Source organism: Quercus robur, chromosome 12 (assembly GCF_932294415.1).
Source record: "Quercus robur chromosome 12, dhQueRobu3.1, whole genome shotgun sequence".
Classification (NCBI taxonomy): domain Eukaryota; kingdom Viridiplantae; phylum Streptophyta; class Magnoliopsida; order Fagales; family Fagaceae; genus Quercus; species Quercus robur.
Genome location: NC_065545.1, coordinates 4,054,591 through 4,078,624, shown reverse-complemented (window position 1 = coordinate 4,078,624; position 24,034 = coordinate 4,054,591). Strand labels below are relative to the sequence as shown.

The 24,034-nt window shown below is 32.6% G+C and overlaps 2 protein-coding genes across 7 annotated transcripts; both read right to left on the bottom strand.

Moving 5' to 3' along the window:
* Positions 1–602: 602 nt before the first annotated feature.
* Positions 603–6,753, bottom strand: LOC126708892 (65-kDa microtubule-associated protein 3). 3 transcript variants are annotated; one of them, XM_050408888.1, is made up of 13 exons: positions 6,398–6,753; positions 5,061–5,148; positions 4,715–4,921; positions 4,028–4,279; positions 3,698–3,907; positions 3,446–3,601; positions 3,183–3,342; positions 2,945–3,096; positions 2,770–2,857; positions 2,323–2,396; positions 2,092–2,166; positions 1,692–1,984; positions 603–1,271 (listed from the first exon to the last, which is right to left on the bottom strand). In XM_050408888.1, the coding sequence occupies exons 2-13, from the start codon at positions 5,130–5,132 to the stop codon at positions 785–787; spliced, it is 2,226 nt and encodes a 741-aa protein (XP_050264845.1). In that variant the 5' UTR covers positions 5,133–5,148; positions 6,398–6,753; the 3' UTR covers positions 603–784. The 3 variants fall into 3 exon arrangements, with proteins under 3 accessions (XP_050264845.1, XP_050264844.1, XP_050264843.1); XM_050408887.1 differs by having other exon boundaries at positions 603–1,275; positions 1,696–1,984; positions 5,061–5,142; positions 6,398–6,752; XM_050408886.1 differs by having other exon boundaries at positions 603–1,275; positions 1,696–1,984; positions 6,398–6,751.
* A 5,166-nt stretch (positions 6,754–11,919) lies between these two features.
* LOC126708025 (protein trichome birefringence-like 18) lies at positions 11,920–16,198 on the bottom strand. 4 transcript variants are annotated; one of them, XM_050407831.1, is made up of 5 exons: positions 15,919–16,198; positions 15,034–15,645; positions 14,670–14,979; positions 13,851–14,125; positions 11,920–13,014 (listed from the first exon to the last, which is right to left on the bottom strand). In XM_050407831.1, the coding sequence occupies exons 2-5, from the start codon at positions 15,391–15,393 to the stop codon at positions 12,205–12,207; spliced, it is 1,755 nt and encodes a 584-aa protein (XP_050263788.1). In that variant the 5' UTR covers positions 15,394–15,645; positions 15,919–16,198; the 3' UTR covers positions 11,920–12,204. The 4 variants fall into 4 exon arrangements, with proteins under 4 accessions (XP_050263788.1, XP_050263787.1, XP_050263786.1 ...); XM_050407830.1 differs by having other exon boundaries at positions 14,670–15,361; positions 15,529–15,645; XM_050407829.1 differs by having other exon boundaries at positions 14,670–15,476; positions 15,582–15,645.
* Positions 16,199–24,034: the final 7,836 nt, after the last annotated feature.

The following is a 24,034-nucleotide window of genomic DNA, read 5'->3' as shown; positions in this document are numbered from 1 at the left end:
TATGTTTTAAAAATGAATGGGATTGGCCAATTCTTACCAACTGAACTAGAGCTGAAGTAAATTCGTGCTAGCTAGTTGTGAAACTTCTTAAACCAACAAATCTTTAATTAATTGAAGCCTTTCAAATTTCACTATTTTTGTTTATATATTTATAGGTTGCAGACTTGCAGTATCTGCAAAGAGAGAGAAAAAAAAATTCATATTTTTTTCTATTTGGGTTACCTAGAAAGTTTAATTAATTATTATTTTGCCTATTTCTTTACAATAAATTGAGAAGCGTAACTCAAAGAAAGTATTTTTATAAAATAAACAAAAAAGTACAAATCTGACCAGGAACAATATTTTGTCAAAAATTTGAAAATACCTCTTGTACGTTTATACAACTAGGAAAAATGAATTTTCCATGTTACTTTCTATTCTATAGGTTAAATTCTCCTTGAACACACAAATTTCAGGAAGGAAATTCTATACAAACCATGCTCTAGAATGAATTTTCCTCGAATTTTAATTTATTTTTTTTTACCCAAAATAATTAACAGGAGGAGATATTGTCCTGAAAGCATGAACAAACGATATTGCAACTAAAGCACACCAGTGGGAGAGAAAACTAAACAGGGACAAGTTCACATCATATTCCACATTTAAGTAAGTACTCGTAGCAAATGTATAATACAAATCAGAAAAGCCAATTATAATTGACTTAGCCATCACAAAGACCAAAAAGAATAATAGTGAAGAGAATGGCTAAAACAACAAATTAAATCCAAATCCACCTAGAGCTTTATCATACTTGTATCATCATCGACTTTACATGTGTTTTGGAAAGCACAAAACCAGCTCTAATTTCCTCAAATGAATATTCAATCTCTTCAGGAAGGTCTTCAACTACCTTGGTGCCAAAAGAGACCGGTGGAGGAGCCGGAGTCATAGCTGTCTGCATTGGGATTGACACTGTTAAAGGCGTTGCGGGGACAGGAATCGGCATTGCCTTTGGAGTTTTATTCTCATCATCTGCCATAGAAGTAGTAGCAGTCTTGGTGGGGGTAGTAAATTGCATATTGTTAGTTGAAAGCGTTTTGTGCAACGTCGTCTCACCATGTGTCAAGTTCATATCATCTGACAAATTTGTTGTGTTGTTGGCTTTTGACGATGTTGTGGAAGAGATGGGTGAGAATGGTATCCGCACCATAGGTGACTCTACTTCACGAACACTTGCATTACTACCAAATGAGTGCTTTTTTACAGGGAGACCAGCAACATCCAAGCCTCTCCTCCCTACATAAACAACGGAAAACTCAATACAAACACTAATAGTACAAACTTTCATTATGTGTTTCTCAAAGGTACCAAAGAATTACCAGAACAATTAACACTAATGTGGCCCTGACTTCTGACCAAACAATGGAATCATGCCTAAATCATTCATTTAATTCATAAACGCCCTTACCCATGTTAGCCATCAAGACTCAAGAACAACTCAGCAATGTATGAGCCTATCGTAAAAGAAAAACATAAATAGAAAATCCCTATTAAACTTGCCCTATTGAAGAAACTACAATCCCCATCTTCCTTGAAGAATAAATGGCTGTTTTCTCTTTTCCAAAGAAAAAAAAAAAGAGAGAGAGACATAACTACCAAGAGTTCTTTAGGTGTAAAAGTGTGCATTTGTACCTCAAATTAAAGTATAAAACCTACCAGCAGATAAAACTGAGATGCCATCATCTTGAGGATACATTAGCTCATTTGGGTGTACTCGGTCACTCTTCCTAGTGGGACGTGAGTGAGGAGTAGCTTTTGTAGAGTGAAGTGGATCATGTTTGGGAGTATGATGCACTGCTCCTCCAACTGAGAGTCTTCTACTGCTTGCACCTCCAGTTGACATCCTAGGAGCCTTTTTTACGCTATGGGTTTTCGAAGGGCTTGGTTTTGACCCATAAAGTGCCTCTTGTTCTGCTATCAGCTGTCCTTGGAGCTTCTTCTGGTCCTGAAACAGGGCACATTTTCCAGACAAAAGTACCAAATTCTTGGTCAATAAGAGTTATATATATAATTAAGGAAGGCATTTGATTGGGAGATGTAACAGATTCATACCCGCTGCCTACGGCGTTCTTGCTCTTTCTCTTGCCGTAGTAAAGTGTACTCTTCAAGCATAGATAAGAGACGGATCTATACAACAGCAAATAACAGGGAAAATTTCAAATAAATTTTTATGAAGCAATTAAGTGAAAAGTGAAAACATAGAATATATATATATATATATATATTCAAGTGGGACCAACTACTTAAAGACTTAACCTTTAGAGATCTAGGGGAAGTACTTACACCATCATACGTGAACTCAACGCCTCTCTCCTTCTCCCATGCCATGGTTTTTGAGGCCAGTGCTTCAACCATTGCTGTACGCAAACCAAGACAGATGAAAATTGAAGTTAGCAGCAAACAAAGTTGGGGGAAAGGGAAGTGGAGAAGCAAAGGCACAAAAAGGATGCTGAACAAGAAAACTTAATAAAAATACTACACAGAGAGTAGAATGATTGTAACTATTATAAGATATTTCAAAGTTTTACTTTTGCTTCTACTTATGCAAACTAAAAAAATACAAGATTCATCACTTTATACCAAAATTGGCCAAATTTCTGAACCCAGTTTTAGATAAAGTGTATGCTTAAATCGTTATGGACTCATGACTCAGCTTCGTCCTGTCATGTTTGAATATTTTAGGGAATCCTATACACAATTCAGGCTGTAAACCAACATGATGCAGTATACCTGGAAGTTTATTAACCAAAGCACGAGCTTTCTCAGCTCGCTTGAGCGTAAGATGAGCACCTCTTCCAGCATTGTATCGGTTCTCATCCTAAACCACCAAAACATGACAATTAAGCAAAGGGATGTAGATAGAAAGAAATAAATCATGAATAAAGATATGATAAAAACACTTAACCCTATTATATTCTTCAAGCCAACTCTCCTCATCACATGCACCCAACCATTTCTCCACCCTTTCAAGTATTTCTTTCCTGCTGAAAGCTTCCTCTTTAACCCTGCCAATCTGAAGCTCAATTTGCTCAAGGACAAAAGCAGGATCCACAGCTCCTGCATCAGTACAGATGATACAGACATTCAAGAATCTCATAGTATAGGTAGTATCAGTGTGACATAACTATCAGCAAGACAAATACCAGACTCTATAGCTTCAATAGCATATTCCATTGAGCAATCTACTTCTGGAACCATGTGTGTCTTTCTACAAATCTCGTCCAGCTCTGACCTCTTCTTCAGAACTAGCTCTTTCATTTTGCTTGACTTCAACTCTTCTAACCGGGATACTTCTGCCTCAACCTGCGTGACACATTTTACTTGTCATAAAACAAATCCACTTCTACAAACAGACAAAATAATAAAAATACATATGATCAAAATAAAATTTATATGTATAACTCACATAATTAATGAAGTCCACAGAAAGAGTGTTTGGTTCAGTTACTTCATGTTCTGAAGCAGCTATATTACAGGTAACATTCTGAAACATCTGCTGTTCTTCAATTGGTGTATCCATCAGATTCCAGAGCTCCAACATGGTAGATGCAAGATCTTGAAGCTGCCAAAGCATATAGGATAACCACACTCAATCAAAGAAAAAGAAATATTTAAATAAATAAACATAGGCTGAAAAGAAATTTGAACCATTATTTACCCTCTGCATTCTCTGTAGTTTAACCTCTCGCAATTTTTGTATCACAACAGCCAACTGCTCAATCTTATCATTACTTATATTCTTGGACCCTTCAGAATCACCTAAACTGGGATGAACTTCAGTTACTATCTGCTTGAAATCCAGACCAAGCACTGAGCAAAGGGAGTTCACAGTACACAGGTGGTCCTGAACCAGCCTAAGGCGATCACTCTATGGGGGAAGAGAGAGGATCAAGTATAACAAGTAAGCAAAGAGCACTGAGCATTGAAATGATAGGCAACAAAATTCAAAGAAACGAGAATGACAAAATAATTAAGAAAATAATTCAACCTTCTCTTTTTGAAGATCATGCAGTTGTCTGTGCAATTCTTCAAGCTTTCTCAAGGACAAATCATTTTCATCTACAACTATCTTAGATGATATGTATTCTGTGGATCCATGGATCTCATTTGAGATCTCCTGTATTTGCTGTAGGACATCTAGGAATTGATTTCTTCTGTCTGATTTCCTCTTCCGCATCTCCTCCACTTGTGGAAGAATTCTTCTGAGCTCTTCCTTCAAGCTTCCAGCATTCTGATCAGTCTGGGAAAAAAAAAAGGGGGTGGCATTGTGTAAATTGCACTGTTTTAAAAACTCCCAGCTTTAAAGGAAGAGAAAGGAGATTTCAAATTTCCTAGGCAGTAAAAATTCCGATTGAAATAAAAAATTCATATCTTGTAAAGTATTCTCTACCCATGCTGTACCATACTAATACTAAACAATTATTTGCACATTATTCTTTCAAAGTTTCTTATTTGGTACAAATAATTAAATCACGTTCTAACCTATCAAGCCCAATGAGTAACTTCAAACTTTCTCATAATTTTTAAAGAATGTAATTTAGCTAATGCTAATTGTTTCACCTTTTGGATAGTCTAGGTTAAACAAACTCAAAGTTTAAAATAAGCAATTAAATACTAGTATAGTCATTCACAAAAGAGACAAGCCAGAATAAATCATGTACTCATCATTTCTAACCTGCCTAATATGTACTGGTCGCTCCCCCATTGCAGAACAGATGGCAGCCAAGTCTGCTTCAGAATCAGCTATTGCCTGTCGTAGCTGAGCTCTAGACCGATTTGCCACATCTACCTTTCTCCTGTATACTTCTAAACATTCTTGTTCAAGCTCAAGTAGCATCTTATCCCTATCAGTATCAGACTCCCCAACTTCATCCCAAATGATCTGAGTTTAAAAATAAATCAGAAAGAAATCATTTTCAGCTAACAATACATTCAAGACTATTTCAAACTGTTTTTGTAACAGAAGGGGAAAAGAAAAAAAAAAACAAAGAATTGCTGCGCATTAAAAATTCAAAAAGAACCTGAAGTTCATATAGAAGGGATCCACATGTTGTTTCCACTTGCATAAGTGGATCAGCTTGAGGATTAGACATATTGAAGCAACTGCAACTGCCAAAAAAATTTCTCAATAAACATAACAAAGAAATTGGAAAAGTATAGTTTCAAATTAACTATAAAAGATATATCATGGTCAACATTGCAACAGAGATTTGCAATTTATCCAACATTTAGTCACCACTTTTCTCCTCCATCTCTCAATTAAAAATGCAAAAGAAAAAGAAGGAATGTACACATTCATGGATGTTTCTGAAAGCAAAAGAAATAGTTTCTTCACTACATTAAAACATGGCAAACAGTTTTACCCATTGAAATGGTAATCCGGAAACAATAACGGTTGTCACTTAACAGTGAAATGTATTCAATGCATACTCTTCATACAGAGTGCAACATGAAAGTCAACTTATTCATTTTCTCTCATATACACTACATCAAAGTAAGGCATAATGATAATCCAACTGTCTGGCTTGCCGCCAGACACCCCATCAAAGCCGGGTTTATTCAGTATCTCTTAAATTCAAAGCCCATCACTACAATGCAAAAGTAATCTCAGTATTTTGACCAACACCCTTCTTAATTTCACATTATGTAGACAGACTGAGCATCTAATTGAAAAACCCAAATCCTTCAAATGACATTCTTAAGAGTTAAGACATACTCTTTAGAAAACTTGGAAGATTTTAAAAAGCAACGCAATTGATTACAAACACAAAGATATTTACCAAACAAAAAAGTCATACACCACATACAATCACCAAAATTACTTAACGATTCCCAATTTCCTTAAACCCTAATTCAAATCTCAATTACTCAGAAATCACACGCTAAATCACAACTTCTTCTTCTTCTTCCTTCTACAAAATTGATATCCAGAAACAATACAAATCAAGCTCAACCCAACAAAATTGAAGCCAAAAAATACGATTCAAAATCGAAAGATAGAAACGAACCATAGGACATTCCGTTTACTCGATGAAGAAAGCTGAGGTGAGAAAGATAAACAAAAACGAAAACAAAACAAAATGTGTTCGAAAAAAAAAACAACAAAGCAGATAGGTTTTCCACTCGCCTCTATTAGTATTATTATATCTAAAAATAGAAAACAAAATTAGGGTAACAGGTAAGTAGTATATTGGTGTGCGCTATTAGTTTCCGCATCCTAAGCAAAGAGAAAACTACCTAAATTTAGACAGACGTACTCGATTTTCTCGGTAACCAAACAGAGATTATAAGAAGCTGCAAAAAAAAAACAAAAAAACAAAACAAAACAAAAGCAAAAGAACAAGATCTGGAAACAAACCTGAACAAGGAAGAACAATACTATTTTCCTAGGAAAGTTGAAGCGGTTTCTTGAGAGGGAAAAAATGTGTGTTGGGATTTGAGATTTGAAATTTGGAGTTTGAAGATGGAATTAGAAAGTGTTATTTTTTAGAGAGAGAAAGAGAAAGCGATAGAGAGAGAGAGAGAGAAATAGCCGTTTGAAAGAGAAAAAGGCAAAAAGGGACCGTTGAAGAAGAGCGTTTGTTTGATTTTGGTATTTGGTTTTGTGTTGTGTTGTTTTATTTTTTTTTTAATGATGTTTATGTACATTTATGTACCGGTGGCCCTGTGGAGATTTTGAAGATTCTGAGGATGTTTTTGAATTTCAAAAATCTCGAGAGGGCGAGTGTGAGTGTGTGAGAGGTGAGAGACTTAAAAAAAAAAAATCGTCTGTTACGGTTGCAGAGTTTGGCACAGCTGGTGTGGCTAATGTGGTTTTGACACGTCAGCAACGAAGCGGAGATTGTGTGGGGGACCTATTTGCGGTTTGTAAAATCAGATGTGTTTTTGACTGGTTGAGAGTGTGTGTGAGCGTGGTAGACAAGATCCTAGTTCATAGGTTTCGTCTGCTTTGTGGTGGTGAATTAATTTTCTCATTCAAACTTCATCTATCTTCGGTAGCTAAAAAAGTTCATTTATTGCCACACAATTTTTTTTTTTTTTTTTTTTTGCTAATTTGTCACGGTCACTTTAATTGTGACTTTGTGGGTTTGAAACTTTGGATAGTCTTATCTGTTTAAAAATAAGTGAAAATATGACTATGCTGGGTAGTAAAATTCAACATGATCTTGTAGACACGACATGAAATTAGTAGGTTATGACTTGAAACTTAATGAGTTCGTGTCATATTTGAATTGACACAACTGACCTATTTAATAAACGTGTTGTGTTCCTGTTCAACCCGTTTGATCCGTATAATTAAATATCATTTTACCAATATACTCTTCAAAACTCTAGTTTTATAAACTTATTAGTTACTGTAGTTATTTTCTTTAACATATTCATTATTTGTGATATTGATATATTTTTTAGTTTTAAATGATTATTTGTGATAAAGTTACTTGTTAGTTATGAATTTTATATTAAAAATTTTTATTTTTTGGTTTTCATATCAATTATACAAAGATTTTTTTTTTCTCGCTTTAATAAAGTCTAATAAATAAGTTAACACCACTGACCTGTTTAATAAACAAGTCGTGTTAGAATTGAGAAATCTTAACCTGTTTAATAAACATGTCGAGTTAGTGTCAATTCATATAGTCAAATACTTATAAGTCGACGTGACATGAACCCAACACATGAACACATATTGCTATCCCTACATTAAATTCCTTGTTTTTTCTATATGTTTTTAATAGTTGAAGACAAAGTTTATTGAACATGGAATCAAGTCCATTACAAAGAGTGTGGTTGCCATTTGGCGTAAAAGTCATTGACACTTATAATCATATAATTATATCAAAACAACAAGTGCCGCCAAGTTTTTTTTACTCTATAGCACTTTTTCAAATAAATAAATAAAATTTGGGTAAACTTAGATACAAATTCTTGTGCAAAATGCAATACAGTAGATTCTCTAATTGAACTCAAACGCTTAGTTGTATTGATCAATAAAACACAAATGGTGTTATTTTTTTAAGGATAATTAATTTCAATGCAACCAAATATTTAAATTTAATTTAAAAAATTAAGGTACCTACTTAATAACTTTTTTTTTCTTCTTGCACTTTTTATGATATATCATTTTAAATTAATTCTTCCCATATATTTTTTAAAATTAATTTTATGTGTATTTTTTTGGGTAAATAAATTTTATGTCATTGAGTACAACCTTTTTTTCTAAATTGAAACTATTTAATTATTAATTTCATGACTCTTTCTTTCCCCACTTGATGTCATAGTTTATCGTATAACGACTTGTTTTACATACTAAGAGCATTCACGTCAATTCGTGCAAAAAATTCTACTTATTTTAGTTTAAGAGTCTATTTTTTCCATTTTACACAACTAATTTTCAAAAACACCCATATCATATTACTATTTATTATACACTCTATTTCATTAAAATATCAATTTTATTTGATTTTTTAAATCATTCGTCTTTCTTCACATACAAGATACAACAACTAGAATCCACTTTCTTCCTTTACCCTCAAGATAAAGAAAAAAAAAAAAAAAAAAAAAAACTAAATGCAAAATGCAAAATTAACGATGTTAGTGTAAACTTACACAGTTACTATAGCAACTCTAAAAATTTACACATCACTTTCTTCACATACAAGATACAACAACTAGCATACAGTTTCTTCCTTTACTCTCTAGATAAATAAAAAATAAAAAACTAAATGCAAAATTAACAGTGTTAGTGTAAACTCACACGGTTACTGTAATAACTCTAGAAATTTACACATTTTTAACTTGACTAATGTGAGTGATTTTGGGGTTTAGATGTACAAAATTGAGCTTTTTTTTTTTTTTTTTTGCATTGACCGGTGCAAATGCTCTAACAAGCAACCACAAATAACCTAAAATGTTTTGTAACTTAAGTGACACTTCTCTAATGTTTTTTTTAAAATATATATACATATATATATATCCAAGATTTAGGTCATCTTCCTCAAACAATATAATTATCAATCAAATTCTAAAAAAATAAAAATCAAATCATCAAAAAAAAAAAAAAAAAAAAAAAAAAAAAAAAAAAGAGGAAAAAGTAACCAGATTAAAATATTATATTGGGCCCAATCCTTATTCCTTACTCCTTATACAAGGCGAAAAAATTACTACTTTTATGGGAACCGTGACAAAACGGACGAATCCACTCTCCAGTGCATTGCAATTTGTAAGCAAAAGAATACAAGAGGGAAAAGGACGAGTTCACGCGCTGCAAGCAAAGACGGCAACCTCAGTAGTAAAGATAAGAAGACAAGAAGCTTCCTCAGCTCTGCCTAATCTGCATTGCTCGGTCCATTCCTCAGCTCTGCCTAAAGTACACACTTCATTGCTCGGTCCATCCAACTCAATGGATTGTGTGGACTCCCATTCTTCACTTTAGCCCACAAACAAACAAACAAAAAAAAAAAACATAAAATAAAAGCTAACTTATTCTTAAAAAATTGAAAATTAAATTATTTGAACTAAAGCCGGATAAAAAGTAGCATAAGATCCATAATCAGTAAATAATTTAAGCAACAAGTTAGTTTTTAATCTATTGTCAAACACAAATGAATCCTCCAATCAAAATTATGTACTAAGGCACCAGTTATTAATGACCATAGCAGTAATTATTGGAGATGGAGAAATATAGCTTCTCATGTCTTTGATTTGAATCGGATTCAAGGGAGGTTTCGTTAACAAGTACACTTATGGCATTTGATAAAAGTCATTTTAGAAAAAATTAAATACCACTTTTATGAAAAATATAAAAAGTCAAAAAAGTTAATTGTTTTTTTCTTTTTTCCTAAAAAAAAATTAACCCTAAACCAATACCCTAAGAGCATCCGTTAATTTTTCCGTTAAAAAAAAAAAAAAAAAAGTGACAACTTTTACTCAAAACATTTTTGTAAGTTGATTTTATCAATAGATCAATGTGAGTTAGTATAGAAGAAAATAAAAAGTGCTTAATTTTGACATTGTGCTTAAACTTAAAAAATCATATCTCAATCCAAAGTGACTTGAATAGAAAAAGGGGGGTTGGACAATTTTTTGTCATAAATTAAAAGGTGACTTGAACATAGAAATATACAAAGCATGTAAAGACAAAGCATTTATCCACAAAAGAAAAAAAAAATACAAAGCATGTACCCACAAATTTTTTCAATACCCAAAAGAGAACAAATAGATCATTAGCAAGAACAAATAAAGCATGCATACATCTGAAAATTTTTCAACAAATATTTCAGAATCTCTGGTGATTTTTGGCAGCAGATCAATGGTACCTGGTGGTTTTCTCAGACCAGATATAGACATAAATAAAAATTAAAAAAAAAAAATATATATATATATATATATACAGAGGAGGAGAAGGAGAAGAAGAAGAAGAAGAGGAAGAAGATCGCCGATGGATGAGGCAAGAGAGAGTTTTACCTGCAGCAACACAGAGAGGATTGTGTAGCAGCACGGAGAAGCTTGTTCTAAAGATGAGATGAGAGGAATCTGGCGTGAGGTGAATTGGGTTTTCAATAAAATGTTTGGGTAATTTGGTAATTGAAGACAGCCTCTCAACGGTAATATTTATGAACGTGCATTAGTCTTTGCAAAAGGCTCTTGCGAGCTATGTTGTGTTAAAGTGGAGTTTCTTCGTATTTCAAAAATCAGCTTTTTGGAAAAAGCGCTTTTAAGCTTTTAATAGTTTTACCAAACGCATATATTATCTATTTGGTTTCAACAGGCACTTAATATCAATATCATGCTTACACTGATCATGTCTATATGTATTTTCTGCTGAGGGTTTTATTTATTTATATTTTCCTTTTGTTTATTTGAAATGGTATATTTGACATTTTCAATTAAAACTAAAATAAGAAAAGGAATAGTATATTTGTCAAATGTATGGCAATTCAGATCCTACGACTTGCTCACAGTAATAGTTGCAAAAAGGCAGTTTCTTTGGCTTTCTTCAGATCTTTACTGATCTAAACCAAATTTCAGCCAGTCAGATTCTAATAAGTTTCTTGAGTGATTAAGGATTAATAAATCCATAGAAGAGCAATCACTACTTTCACCCATGTAGTACCCCTACACTCCATTGATCCCCATGTTCAACTGGCTTGAAAATTCAATCACATCGAAAATACGCTTTGTTTGCTGTAGTATGTAGCAGGACCTCAGACCTATTTGCAGGGAAAATGAATATGAAGGAAAAAACGTTTAAAAGAAAAATATGTTTGTCTTTGCAATATTGAAATGAAAAGAGTTAATAATGTGTAAAAGCAGGATGAGCAAAAGCAACTACTACAATTAGATTTATGAGATGGTATCAGTATCACTTTGCTGAGATCAGGAAATACAAGAACAAGAACAAATAATAAATTGTACTTCAATTGTGCTTTTCATCTAATATAAGCATCCGAGATAAAATTACAAGATTATATATACCAGAAAGAGAAAATTCATGACTACTTGCAAATACAAATATAGTATGTAGACCATGCCTACTCACAGGGAATATCTTGTCAAAACATGTTAGAAAATGTTGTAGTAGACAGCAATACATGTAACAAAGAAATCCCTCATCTAACCTGCCCATGCCTTGTCTTATGCAGTATTGTGAGAGCCGGATGTGCAAAGGACTAAGTTCAGAAATTGACTTGAGCATCAAAAGGCAGCAATAAACCTGAGTTGGAATGCATTTAAATGTTATTCCAAAAAGAAGACACAATCAGCTTATCTTATTACCTTGCTCAAACCCACCAACATATGTTGCATCCTGTAACTCTGTCTACCCAATGCTCAGGAATAGCCAGGCAGTACCAATGATTTTTGGGCAAAGCTTTGTGCTACTAGATGAAGTCACAAATCAATACAATATATCATGAAGCAAAACAGCAATTAGTCTCTCCAAGAGTACACGTGGACTTTATAATTGAGAAGAGAAGAAAAACTCATATACTAGCGGCTAATCCTCCCATCCGTTACAACACCTTCTCTACAATATATTTTAAATAATGAAAGAACAAATGCACAAAATTTCCCACCTCCCTGAATATAAATTATATCTTACATAACCAATTGTCCTTACAGTTACAGAAACACAACAATGCAGGCTGCTTGGCAACAGAACATCCTTCATGATGGAAAGCTCTTATTGCCCTCATATTCTCTCCTAATGATTTCATTCACAATTTCGTTCCAGGTATCAACTGGACCTGGCATGCACCAGTGTAAGCAATCCTGAGGTGGGGGCTTTCCATCTGGGCCACGTTTTGTGATCTTATTTGGATCAGGGTTTCGATAGGGTCCTGGATGTCCATCATGGCGGTACCCAAAAGCTTCAGTGATATCCATCAACCTCAACTTTGATTTGTTTGTTGCCTTCTGAATTGCACGATTGAAACCTGAAACCTGTTTTTCATACATTATTTTTGTAAAGCCATTTTCTACCAACTCACCAACTGCAAGTGGCTTTGTCTTTCCAGTGCAAGACCCACCTGTATTCCAGGCCCCACCCTCATAATGATCAGGAGAATAGGAACGAACAATAGTAAGCCCCGTATAATTTGGGTGTGTAACAAGAGAAGTGAGAATTGTCTCAACAGATATCCCAAATGCATCAACATTATTAACCTTTTTAGGCCGAGACTTGTGAGGCCACCACAACTGCCCGCCCACAATCTCATTGTTCAAGATGTAGACTGACTGCTTGGCAAACCAGTGGCCAGAAGACAGGACAATCACATCAAACTTTGGAATGAATTCCATGAAGTTATCATCAGGGGCATCAAGGTGTAGTTTGGTCACTCCCGCTGGAGCAAAATCAAATGGTTCAGATGTTTGCTTGACAAGCCATGAGGACCATATCCGAGCAATCGTTACAGATGTAGACCTGAAAAAATACCGTTGCATTCTCCGGTTCCCTCGGTTTATAGGAGCTTCTACCTGAATATATTCCATAATATTTTCTATTAGGGGGAAAAAAAAAACTACTGCCAGACTTAAAAACTGAACCATCAAATATGATGCAAATAAGAAAACATTTTCTTGTAAACCTTGCTCTTACAGAAGAGGTAAACATACTAATCTGAGCCACTGAACCTAAAATTTTTCCTGCCTAAAATGGGCCTAAATATTTTAGTCCAATCTAAACCTGAAAAACTAACCTGGAAGTCACTAACAATGGCAATTACCCAGACAAGGTCAGGCACAGTGTAAATCATACTAACAATTAGCCAATACTCCCATTATACTCAAACAGTAGGCTACTTCTCCACATGCCACTACAAATATACAACAATAACTGGGTGCAGCAATTAATTTAGGTCGATATTGAGACTAAAGCTGTTAGCCCAAGGCCAGATCAAACACGAACTAGGCATATAAAGTTAATTATAGAATAGTTTTTTTATTTATTTTAAAATTCAAGTCATTAAAAGGATATAACACTAACAGGGTTTAACTACTGACTCAGGCCAAGTCAAGCCAAAGAGGACCTAAACTTACAAAGACAAAACAAGGACAAGATATGAATTAGGCATATTTAGTTTACATCATCATTTTGTTTTTCTTTTCTTTGCGTTTGTGTGGGTGTGCATGGTGGGTGTGTGTGTCTGCTTGTTTGTGGCTAGGAATTAGTCCAGATATATATATATATATATATATCCATGTGGCCAACCCTTAGTGAAGTACTTTCAATAAAAAATACAAAATTCTAAATGGCCAAAATTATTTTTTAAATCTCCTAATAAATGACTAAATATGAAGTATAAGGTGATTGCCTGCCAGAGAATGCACAGCATTGATTCCATCTGGTTTCGAGCAACTGAATCACCAATGAAAGCTAGCGTCTTCCCTCTCATTAACTCCAGAAATTTCTTTGGATCAAATCGAGGGATGTCACACTGAGAGGGCTTCCATCGCCAATTCTCATACTCCTTGTCAGGCCTCCCATTCCCCTGGCAATTCTGCATCTGTGTCAATACAGGGCATGTATTGTTTGTGTATAATGGCCCTGTTTTATCATAAATCCAACTTCCATGGTAGAGATCACAGCCTGCATAGTGGACAATGAAAATACAGACTGAAAGCTTAGAAAAGATACAGAGAAAGAAAAAAAGGGAAAAAGTAATACCTTTCAACAATGGAACAATTTAGCTCATGGCAGGCATTTAATATTAATTTATATAGAAAGGAACATGTTAGGAAAGACATGGTACTAATAATAATGAAGGACAAGGTAATAATTATCTAACTAAGAAGAATTGCTAATTTGTTAAATTTTGATCTTGTATACTAGCTGAAAGAAAATTTTGTAACTAGATCAGGAAAGTTTACAATATATGGAAGCATCAAGTGAAGACATAATAAGTGAACGGTTAACAAATAGCTGTCAGATAAACCCAATAATGATAGCAAGTTACACTTCAGCAAACAGGTATACATGATAGACCAACATCTGAGAAGTTAATATCTGAAGAGTTCCAAATGAGAATAATATTCCTTAAAAGGAAAAGCACAATGATATAATTAGTAATAAATTCATATGGAAAAATAGTGGTTGAAGAACTGATTCAAAGCAAAAAGAGGTCTGTAGCTACCTTTATCAACTGGCGCATTCTTGGTATCATTGCGGGACTGACTAGAAGAACTTTGCACAGCCCCAGATTTGGAATCAGAGGAAGCTGCAGTATCGTTTGATCCCATATCTACAGAATTTGACTTATTTGGTAAACTCAAAGAAATTTGTTCATCAATCTCAACACTCTTTGTAACTTTGGAGGGATCAGTGGCGGGCTTGGCATCCTCTTCTTTTTTTAAAGCAGGAGATATTGCAGGAAGAGGTGGTGCATGATCTTTTATCTCCTTGTTCTCCAAAGAAACCGGTGGACTAGTTGAACTGATGGGCACCTGTAAATTAGACTCAGGGGCCAAATTACTCTTATCCATCGAACTGATGGGCACCTGTGAATTAGACTCAGGAACCAAATTACTCTTATCCATCGATGCACCACCATTTGAGTCCTTAGGCACTTGTAAATCAGACTCAGATGGTGCATTATTAACAACTATATTTACATCCTTATCGTCACGTGGAACAATGGTGGTAGTCTGATTTCCAGGATAGATCGACAAATCCACTTTCTGCGAACTATCAACACCATAGAAATACAAACGAACCGTGGAACCAATCGGGTACGAGATTAAAATCCAAGAAGCAAAAATTAAAAAGAATGCCAATCCTCCCACCGAAACCACAATCCAAGTAACACTGCGCGGATATGCAGCCATCCTAGAAGAGTATTTTGGAGAGGCCCAAGTCATAGCTTTTCCAAACAAAAACTAAGTCGTACAGTAACAAAAATTACTAAAATCTCGAAGGGGGGGGGCTTCCAAAACCAGATTAACTGCAAAGCAATTCACGACAAACAATTAAATGCACAACACATACATACATACATAGAAGGTACATAACCATACTTGTTCTTTCCAAAATCTCAATCCGCACAGACTTTTGGCTTTCCAATTCTCTTCGAAAATTGCTTCTCAAAACACCCGCTTTTTCTTGCATAGATCCTATAGAACACATCAAATACCACGTATTTTAAATTTATTAAAAAAAAAAATTCCAGAAATAGAAATATCAGAAATCTGGAAAATAACCGAAACTTATCAAACTTTGACTAATACATTTCTCAATTTTTTTTAACCAAAAAAACCTCACATAAAAAGACATAATTCACTTCCAACGTCAAAAAAAAATTGTATGGAGCATACTAAGAAAAGAGAATATTAATTTCGAACAGTTAACGTTAGAGGAGGAATCGAAATGGAGGAAGAAGCAATAACCTTAATGACGCGTGGAAGTGAAATTCTTCGGAAATATCGAATTCGCAGAAACTTGAAATGCCGCCGAGGAGTTAGGAGAAACCAGATTAGCAATTAGCAATTAGCAATGCGAAAGTCTTAAATCTTAATACAGACACCGTTTAATTGTCCGTACGATTTCGAACGAGGAAAAAAAAAAAAAGAATGTTTGTGTGAACACGGTTCTATGAAACTTTCCTCTTTGTTGGTTTTTGTTTTTTTCCCTCCGTGTTCTATGTTTTTTTCCGAGAGTTTTCGTTTATTAGCAAAAAACGAGGTTTATTTATGTTGGAAACTCTAATGTTTATGTAGAGAAAGAGAAAGAGAGAGAGAGAAGAGGCGTATTTACTAAAGTACCCTTGCTTTAATTATCACTTTAACCTTTGAGAGTGTAAAAAAGGTGGGTACTATTAGCTTAACTGATCTCGTTACGGTTATTAGTAGTTTAACTGATTAAGATTTAAAAAGGTATTAAACGATCTTTTTTTTTTTTTTGGTTAGAGTATTAAATGATCTTAGCAATAAGGGATGAGGGATCTCGATTCTCGAATTTAATATTGCTTACACCAAAATAAATTCAATCATGTCTTAATTTATTTTTTATTTTTTTTATGAAACATTCATGTCTTATTGAATTGATCGTCAAGCACAATAATTATAATAAAACACAAATTATAAATTTAGATACTATTATATTATAAATATATATATAATATTTTATTACAAAATAGCCCTAAGCGGTCGAATAATGCAATAATCTTTAATTATCATTTGATTTTATTTGGACAGAGGGTTTTTATTTGTCCATTTAACTTTTCTAAACTTTTATATATATATATATATATATATATAATTTAGCTACAAACTTAGTTGTAGCAAATGGTTACTGATTAACACAAGGAAATCAGTAGGTTGAATGTCTCGAACGTTGATGATCTCAAGGTTACTTGGAATGTTCTGAAAAAGTAAACACAAAATCAAAGGAGACCGGGGAAGACCGGCCAAGAATCCTCCGATGGTAAAGTCAGTATTTTTGGAATTCCAATTTGTGTGGAAGTGTCTAAATGACTTACCCTTTCATAGATGAATGCTTATATAGTACACAGTTGGAACAGTTACTGGTTTAGCAACTGCTTCTATTATTGAGGAGTTTGGAAGAATCGGAGGTAACTTCCATAACTGCTATGGGAGTTACATGAACATGTTCTCTGTAACCGTTATTTGGAAACGGTTAATGGTAAAGGACTTTGATCATTATGCTTTGTGCCGAGCATGGAGCTCGTCCTAAGCTCGTATGCAAAAGACGTTCTTGGAATGTAAGGAGGTCGTCTAAACCTTTCATGGACGGACGACCTCCTCTTGGACGAGTATGCTGTATTAGCACAACATCTTTTCTACTCGCGGTCTGTTTGTATAGTTTCCCTTGGACGACCATCGTGGACGAGTTTGGAGTTAGGAGATTATCATGCACCATCAGTTACAACTCTCACAAAACAACTTAACATTACTACATATTTTAAAAATTAACTATTGAATTACATGTTCTTTATATTCTTAACAATTAACACACATGTCAAATGCCATACTAATTTAATATTATTTACTATTCAATTAAGAAATTTATTTTTATGCATAATTTTAAACTACAAAAACTTAAAATTTGAACATTTGATTGATGACATAGTTATTGATTTTTGATTTTCTAAAAATTTTACAAGCATGAAGGACGTAAGAAAAAAATGCAACCCAATTATGGATTCATCAAAATTTACATATAATATGGAGATATTGAGTGGAGTTGTAGACAAACATTGTCTTTATTTTTACAAGTAAATAAAATTCATTAGAAAACACAAAAAGAGTGAAACTTTAATAACGAGTAGTGTATAAAAAAAGAGTCTGTATAAAATTTTAAAAATAATAATTAGAAAAAGATGCAACGAAAGTTAGGATCTAAAATTTATATCATCTAGAAATAGCAAAGTAGGGAAATGAGCTTTTAATTAATCAACTAGACAATGTCCTCATATAGCGACGTGTTATGCGCGTGTTTTTACAGATGTAGACATCTTTGCGTGATAGCGTTTAAGACAAAACACTATCAAAAAAAAAAATTTAATTACAACTATTTTTCTTTTAATTAATCATTGGTAGAAATTGTGAAAAGCAAAGGCACAGGCATCTAATAAAGAGGAAACTATATTTTAATATAAAGTCACACCACAAATTTTACTTAAAAATTATGGTAAAAAAAAAGTGAATTACAACTATTTTTCTTTTAATTAATTATTGATAGAAATTGTGAAAAGCAAAGGCACATGCATCTAATCAAGAGGAAACAATATTTTAACATAAAGTCACACCACAAATTTTACTTAAAAATTATGGTAATTTTTAAGAAAAAAAAAAAGAGAAAACTATTTATACAAAAAGTTTCTTATTCGATTTATCCATGAAATGGCCATAACTTTTACTGCTTTTTTTAGACTAGCTTTTTTATTTAGATTAATTAATCAATGTTTTGTCAATAATCTTTTAGTTTTTTTATCAAACAAAATATTTTAGTTCAACTGGCACCTCCCTATACTTCTAACATATATGTTTATGGTTCAAATCCCTCTTTTCCCTAGTGTAAATTTGAATTATCAAAAAAATAATAATAATCATTGCTTTTTGTAGCAAAATGAGAAGAATAAATTTAGAAGAACAACAAAAAATCACAACATTTTTATAACATATTTATTTTGAGTTATGGTGAGTCTCGTATAATTTTGTTTTCTTTTATTTTGATAATTAATTGACACATTGACTTGTTGTGAAATTTTATTATGGTTGTAAAAGAACTTAAGCTAGCATAACCTCTTTGCATTTTATTCCCCATTAGCAATTAAACCCTTGAAGGCTGGGAAAGCAATAAATGAACTTAAGATGGTTACAATGGTTGTAAATTTGTTTACACGTTGAAAATAAATGTGCCTTTTACTTTCTTTCTCATTTTGAAAAATAAATAAAAAATAGACACTAGTTATTAATCTTTTTGTCACATTGAATACAATCTTTGTTTTAGTATTTAAAACATAAACATAGACATATCAACCAATAAAATCATCTATTAATGTACTCAACCCAAAAAAACAAAAAACAAAAATCTATTAATGGGAATCCTCAAATCAAATATTGACTCGTTCTTGTGAGTTTTGAAAGATTTAATTCCTGAAAATTAAATTAGAAAATGACTCCCATCAATTATTCCTTTTTTTTTAATGACCCCCATTAATGACTCCCATGGAGTGACTTGTAGTTGAAAGTGAGAGTTTGACCACCGCACATGCTTGGTGCAATGGTCACTCTACAGGTATAAATACTTGTAGGGTATGGGGGGTAAGGGTCGGAGTTCAAGTCTTCAAGAGGGAGCTTCATACACATATACATTTAGATTAGACTAGAGTGAAATTCTATTTTGTAAAAAAAAAAAAAAAAGTGAGAGTTTGAAAAAAAAAAAAAACATATGCATCATTTTTATTTTTATCTCTAAAAGGTCATATGCATTTGTTGAAAATTACCTTTTTTTCGGGTTAAATGCTATATATATATATATATATTAATAGCATGAGAGAAAATTTAATTATATTCTAAATTTGAGTCTACTTTTGCACTACGTTTTTCATCTAATTTTTAAATTTGTGTCAAGTAAATTATTAGATACAAAAATGAAAGAATCTAAATTCAATTAGATTATAAACTAAATTTTAATTGAAGTTTAATATTGTGCCATGTGTCCTATTTATTTTTTTAATTTTTTTGACAAGTAAATTATTAAATACAAAATTTAAAAAATTTAGATTTAATTAAATTCTAAATCATATATATATATATATAATTACGTTTATTTTTAAATGTATCCGGGTCAATTATTAATTGCTCTTTTAACGTGGCTTTGTTTGTTGCCGTTGCAATTACGGAGGTGGAACAATTTAATGCTACCTACCCTTCGTTTGATTAATTGGGGTTCGCAGCTTGTCCCGTTGGAACTTGGATCATCTGCGTCTCGACTACATTCACAATGGGCACTGGGCAACAAATTGAGAGTGCGCCGCTTGTACTCTTGAATCATGTGCCAAGTGCCGGGTGCTTTGACTTTTAGCCTATAACCGCATCAGCATGACTAGCACATGACATGATTGGTTTTTTTTTTTTTTTTTTGTTACATTTTAAATATTCTTTTTTTTTTTTTTGAAAAGGTTACATTTTAAATATTCTATTCTTGATCTTTTGGGATAATTTTGAATTAAATTGTATGGTTGTCAAAGTTTCATATCAAGTGAACGTTTGGATACAACTGAAATGATTTTTCAGCTGCGTCCAATGTCTATTATTATGTTCCATGCACTATTTACGAGACTCACAAACATTTTTTAAGCAAAATTTTCTTTAAAAATAGATTACACGATACTATTCACACATTTAAAGGTGGATGTGAGTCAAAATAATTCTACTAGTGTTGTGTAACATATTTTTAGTGCAAATGGGAATAGGAACCTTGGGAATAGGAACCTTGTCAGTTAAATAAAAGTAAACTATTGGACTTAACTTCTATTCACACATTTAAATAATTCTACATTTAAAGGTTCCTATCTTAGTGCAAATGGCGGTCTAATTCCATTATCTCAAGGTGGATGTTTCATTGGGAAGGTGAGAGTGGCATTGGAACTGATTCCCACTTCCGCTGTCTGCTCGGTAGTGACGTTGTCAAATGCACGACCGAGTAGTTAGGCACGGGGCGCTTCCGGGCAACAACTCATTCGTCCAAGTTAGGAATGAAGAGGGGGGGGGGGGGGGGGGCTTGCTTGGGGTGTTCAATATGGTCTTATTTCAGGTTCCTGGGTCCAAATTGGGCTTGGAGGCATTTGGGCCGAAGTTTAAGGCCTAAGTGTGAGGATGGGTGTATGACGTGCTGTGGGCCTTGGGCCTAATTCCCGGACAACTACAGTGTTTTTAGTTTTCAGCAATAAGTGGTATCCAAACACATCCTAAGTGTGCATTTGGATGTGAATTAAAATTATAAATTATTTTACTATTCAGCTTATTTTTACTACTATTCATGGGTCCCACTGCACTTTTTGGCACTATTCATGGTCCCACTGTATTATTTCAACTAACTTTTACTTTTATCTACAGTACTTTCAGCAATAAATTTTCAATTATAGCAAAATAAGCGGTATCCAAATAGACCCTAAATTTTAAAATTTTAATATTGTACCGTACATTAAATTTTATAATTTTGATAGTTTCAGATTGAATATTTGGATTTTTAAAATGTATGATTTAAACTATGGTTTAATTAAAAAAAACAATGAATATTTGATTGGAGGTTTAAATTGAGACGAATTTAACTAAGGTTTAATTTAAAAATTAAAAAAAAATCCTAGGATTTAATTGGTAATAGTCTTAAAATTTGTTATTTACTTAAAAAAAAAATTAAACTGTAAGGTTTAATTTGAAATCAAACATAAAATATAGGATTTTTAGAGAGTAATTTATTGTTTTCTTTTCCTTCTCTTTTTTTTTCCCCCTTTTTAAATGGATATATTTATTATTTTTTGACATAAAAGTTTATTATTTAAGTTAATTCTAAACATATCATAACTCTTCTTTTTTTTTTCTTCATTTTTTTCTTAGTTGGAAAAGTATTTTAGTCTTTACATATTAACCGTAAACAATTACAGGACTTATACATAATTCGTTGCATTCTAGAAGCTTTATAGTACCTATATAAAGGTTTTCAATTTCTATTTTCTTTTTATATTTATGATATGAGAATTTGAAAATTATGGTGTTCATTTTATAATGATTACTCTTTGTCATTAGATCAAGAAACCAATGAATTTCTTTTGTATATAGGTCGATTTGAATGGATTTGAATCCACTCCCATTGTTCGGCAAAAAAAAAAAAAAAAAACTCTACAAATTGAACTAATTAAACTCATTATAAGTTTCTTTTATATACAAGTTTCCTTTATAAAAATCGATAGGCATTGACACCTATTAGATTTGATATGTTTTGTATTCGCTCATTAAAAAAAGAAAAAGAAAAAAGAGTTGTATTTGTTCATTTTGTTGATATAGCTTAAATGTAGCATCAATGCTAATATGAGAGACGTTTACAAATTGTTTACTTAAAATCAGGACTCAGATGAGGTTTTCTTGGCGCCTTCCATGGTGGTTATGCATTTTCAGTATAGGTGAAGAGGAAAAAGAGAGAGGCATCCCACACCTTATCAAGTTGTGCTTTTAAAAAGAAAATAATAATAAGAATAGTAGTTAATACTTAGATGTGAATTGTACCTACTTATTTAATAATATGGTAAAGCTATCAATTCTTAAATGTGAGATGTTTCCTAATACTTACGTTTGACATGGAAATTTCAAATTTGTTCACATTATAAACAAGCCCAACCCTCACGATCGCCCAAGCTATTACTTTCTTCTATCAAGTTTTTTCTTGGTTCATATGCTGGGAAAGGCACTTGTAAATTGTAATCATTGTTTATGAATTCGAGTTATTGGTGTATAGTAGTACCAAGTTGATACTTATTAAACATTGCCCATTTTTCCACAGAAACAAGCCCATTTTGGAGGGTAAACTTTACATTACTAGTATATTCTGGCTGAAGTTTACTATCAAAAAAGAGAGGAAGTGGAGTGTCAAAAAAAAAAAGAAAAAAAAGGAGGAAGTGATTTAGCAACAAAAAAATAAAAAGAGAGAAAGGGACATGTCCTTAACTAAAAAGACATGAAAACAACGCAGCCATCTAAAAAAAAATCTCATGGATGAGTATTTTGATTAAATGATAACTTTAAATGGAATTTTATTAAATTTTGATTGCTTAACAAAATCTCAAAGTTTTTTACACTAACTTAGTAGTATATAATAATGCTAAAATGAAACATTTTAAAGGATAGAGACCATTTGGAACATGGGGCAAAACTTGCTGACTATATGAGTTCATTTGAAACAGTTTATTTAGCTAAAACTGAAAACTTTTTACTTAAAGTATTGTAAATAAAGCTAAAAGGTAGCTGAAATAGTACACTAGGACACATGAATAGTACCAAAAAGTGCAATGAGACCCATTAATAGTAGCAAAAATAAGCTAAATAGAAAAAAAAAAAAACTGACTTTTAAGCCAATGTTAAATTTTCAGCTTATCTCCACTCTCAGCTTTTTTTTACTTCTATTCATGAGTCCCACTGCACTTTTTGATATTATTTATGGGTCCTACTATACTATTCAGCTTATTTTTTAACTTTTTTTTTACACTTTCAGAAAAAAAAAAAAAGAAAAAAAAAAGAAAAGAAAAAAGTTTCAATTAAATAAGCTATTCCAAATAGACATTAAAGACCTATTTGGATGGAGGGGGAAGAATGAGAAGTGGAGAGGAATAAAGTAAACTTGGCTAAAAATAAATTAATTTTATGCTAAATCTACTCTACTCTACTCTATTCTCCCTCCCTCTCCCTCAATCCAAACGGACCATAAGGTTGCATTTAACATTGGCTTAAAAAACTAGTTTTTTTACTATTCAACTTATTTTTACTACATTAATGGGTCTCATTGCACTTTTTATTACTATTCATGGATCCCATTGTACAAAAAAGTTTTCAATTAAAAAGTTTTCTGTTAAAAAGTTTTCAGTTTCAGCCAAATATGTAATTAAAAATACATATAAAGACTAAAATACTCTTTGGTCACAACTAAAATGTCTATATGTTTGTTTTTCACCCTTACTTTTTGCTTGAATAAGTTATAATGATTTTTTTGTGTAAGCTAGGATTTGAACTTGATATTTTTTATTTTACCATTGAGGTGATGATGCTTGTTCACTTTTGATCATGTATCACCATCTTAACATATTCAGTGCACTAGAGGTTGGGTTGGTTCAATGTAATTTGAGGTTTTAAGCGAAAAAATTAAATGAGCCTTTGTGTATTTAAATATCACTTAAATAATAGTATTTAGTTTATTAAGAATTAATTTAGTTAATGTTTTGTATTATAAAATTTTCATTTCAAATCCATTATTCTTACTTTTATATAT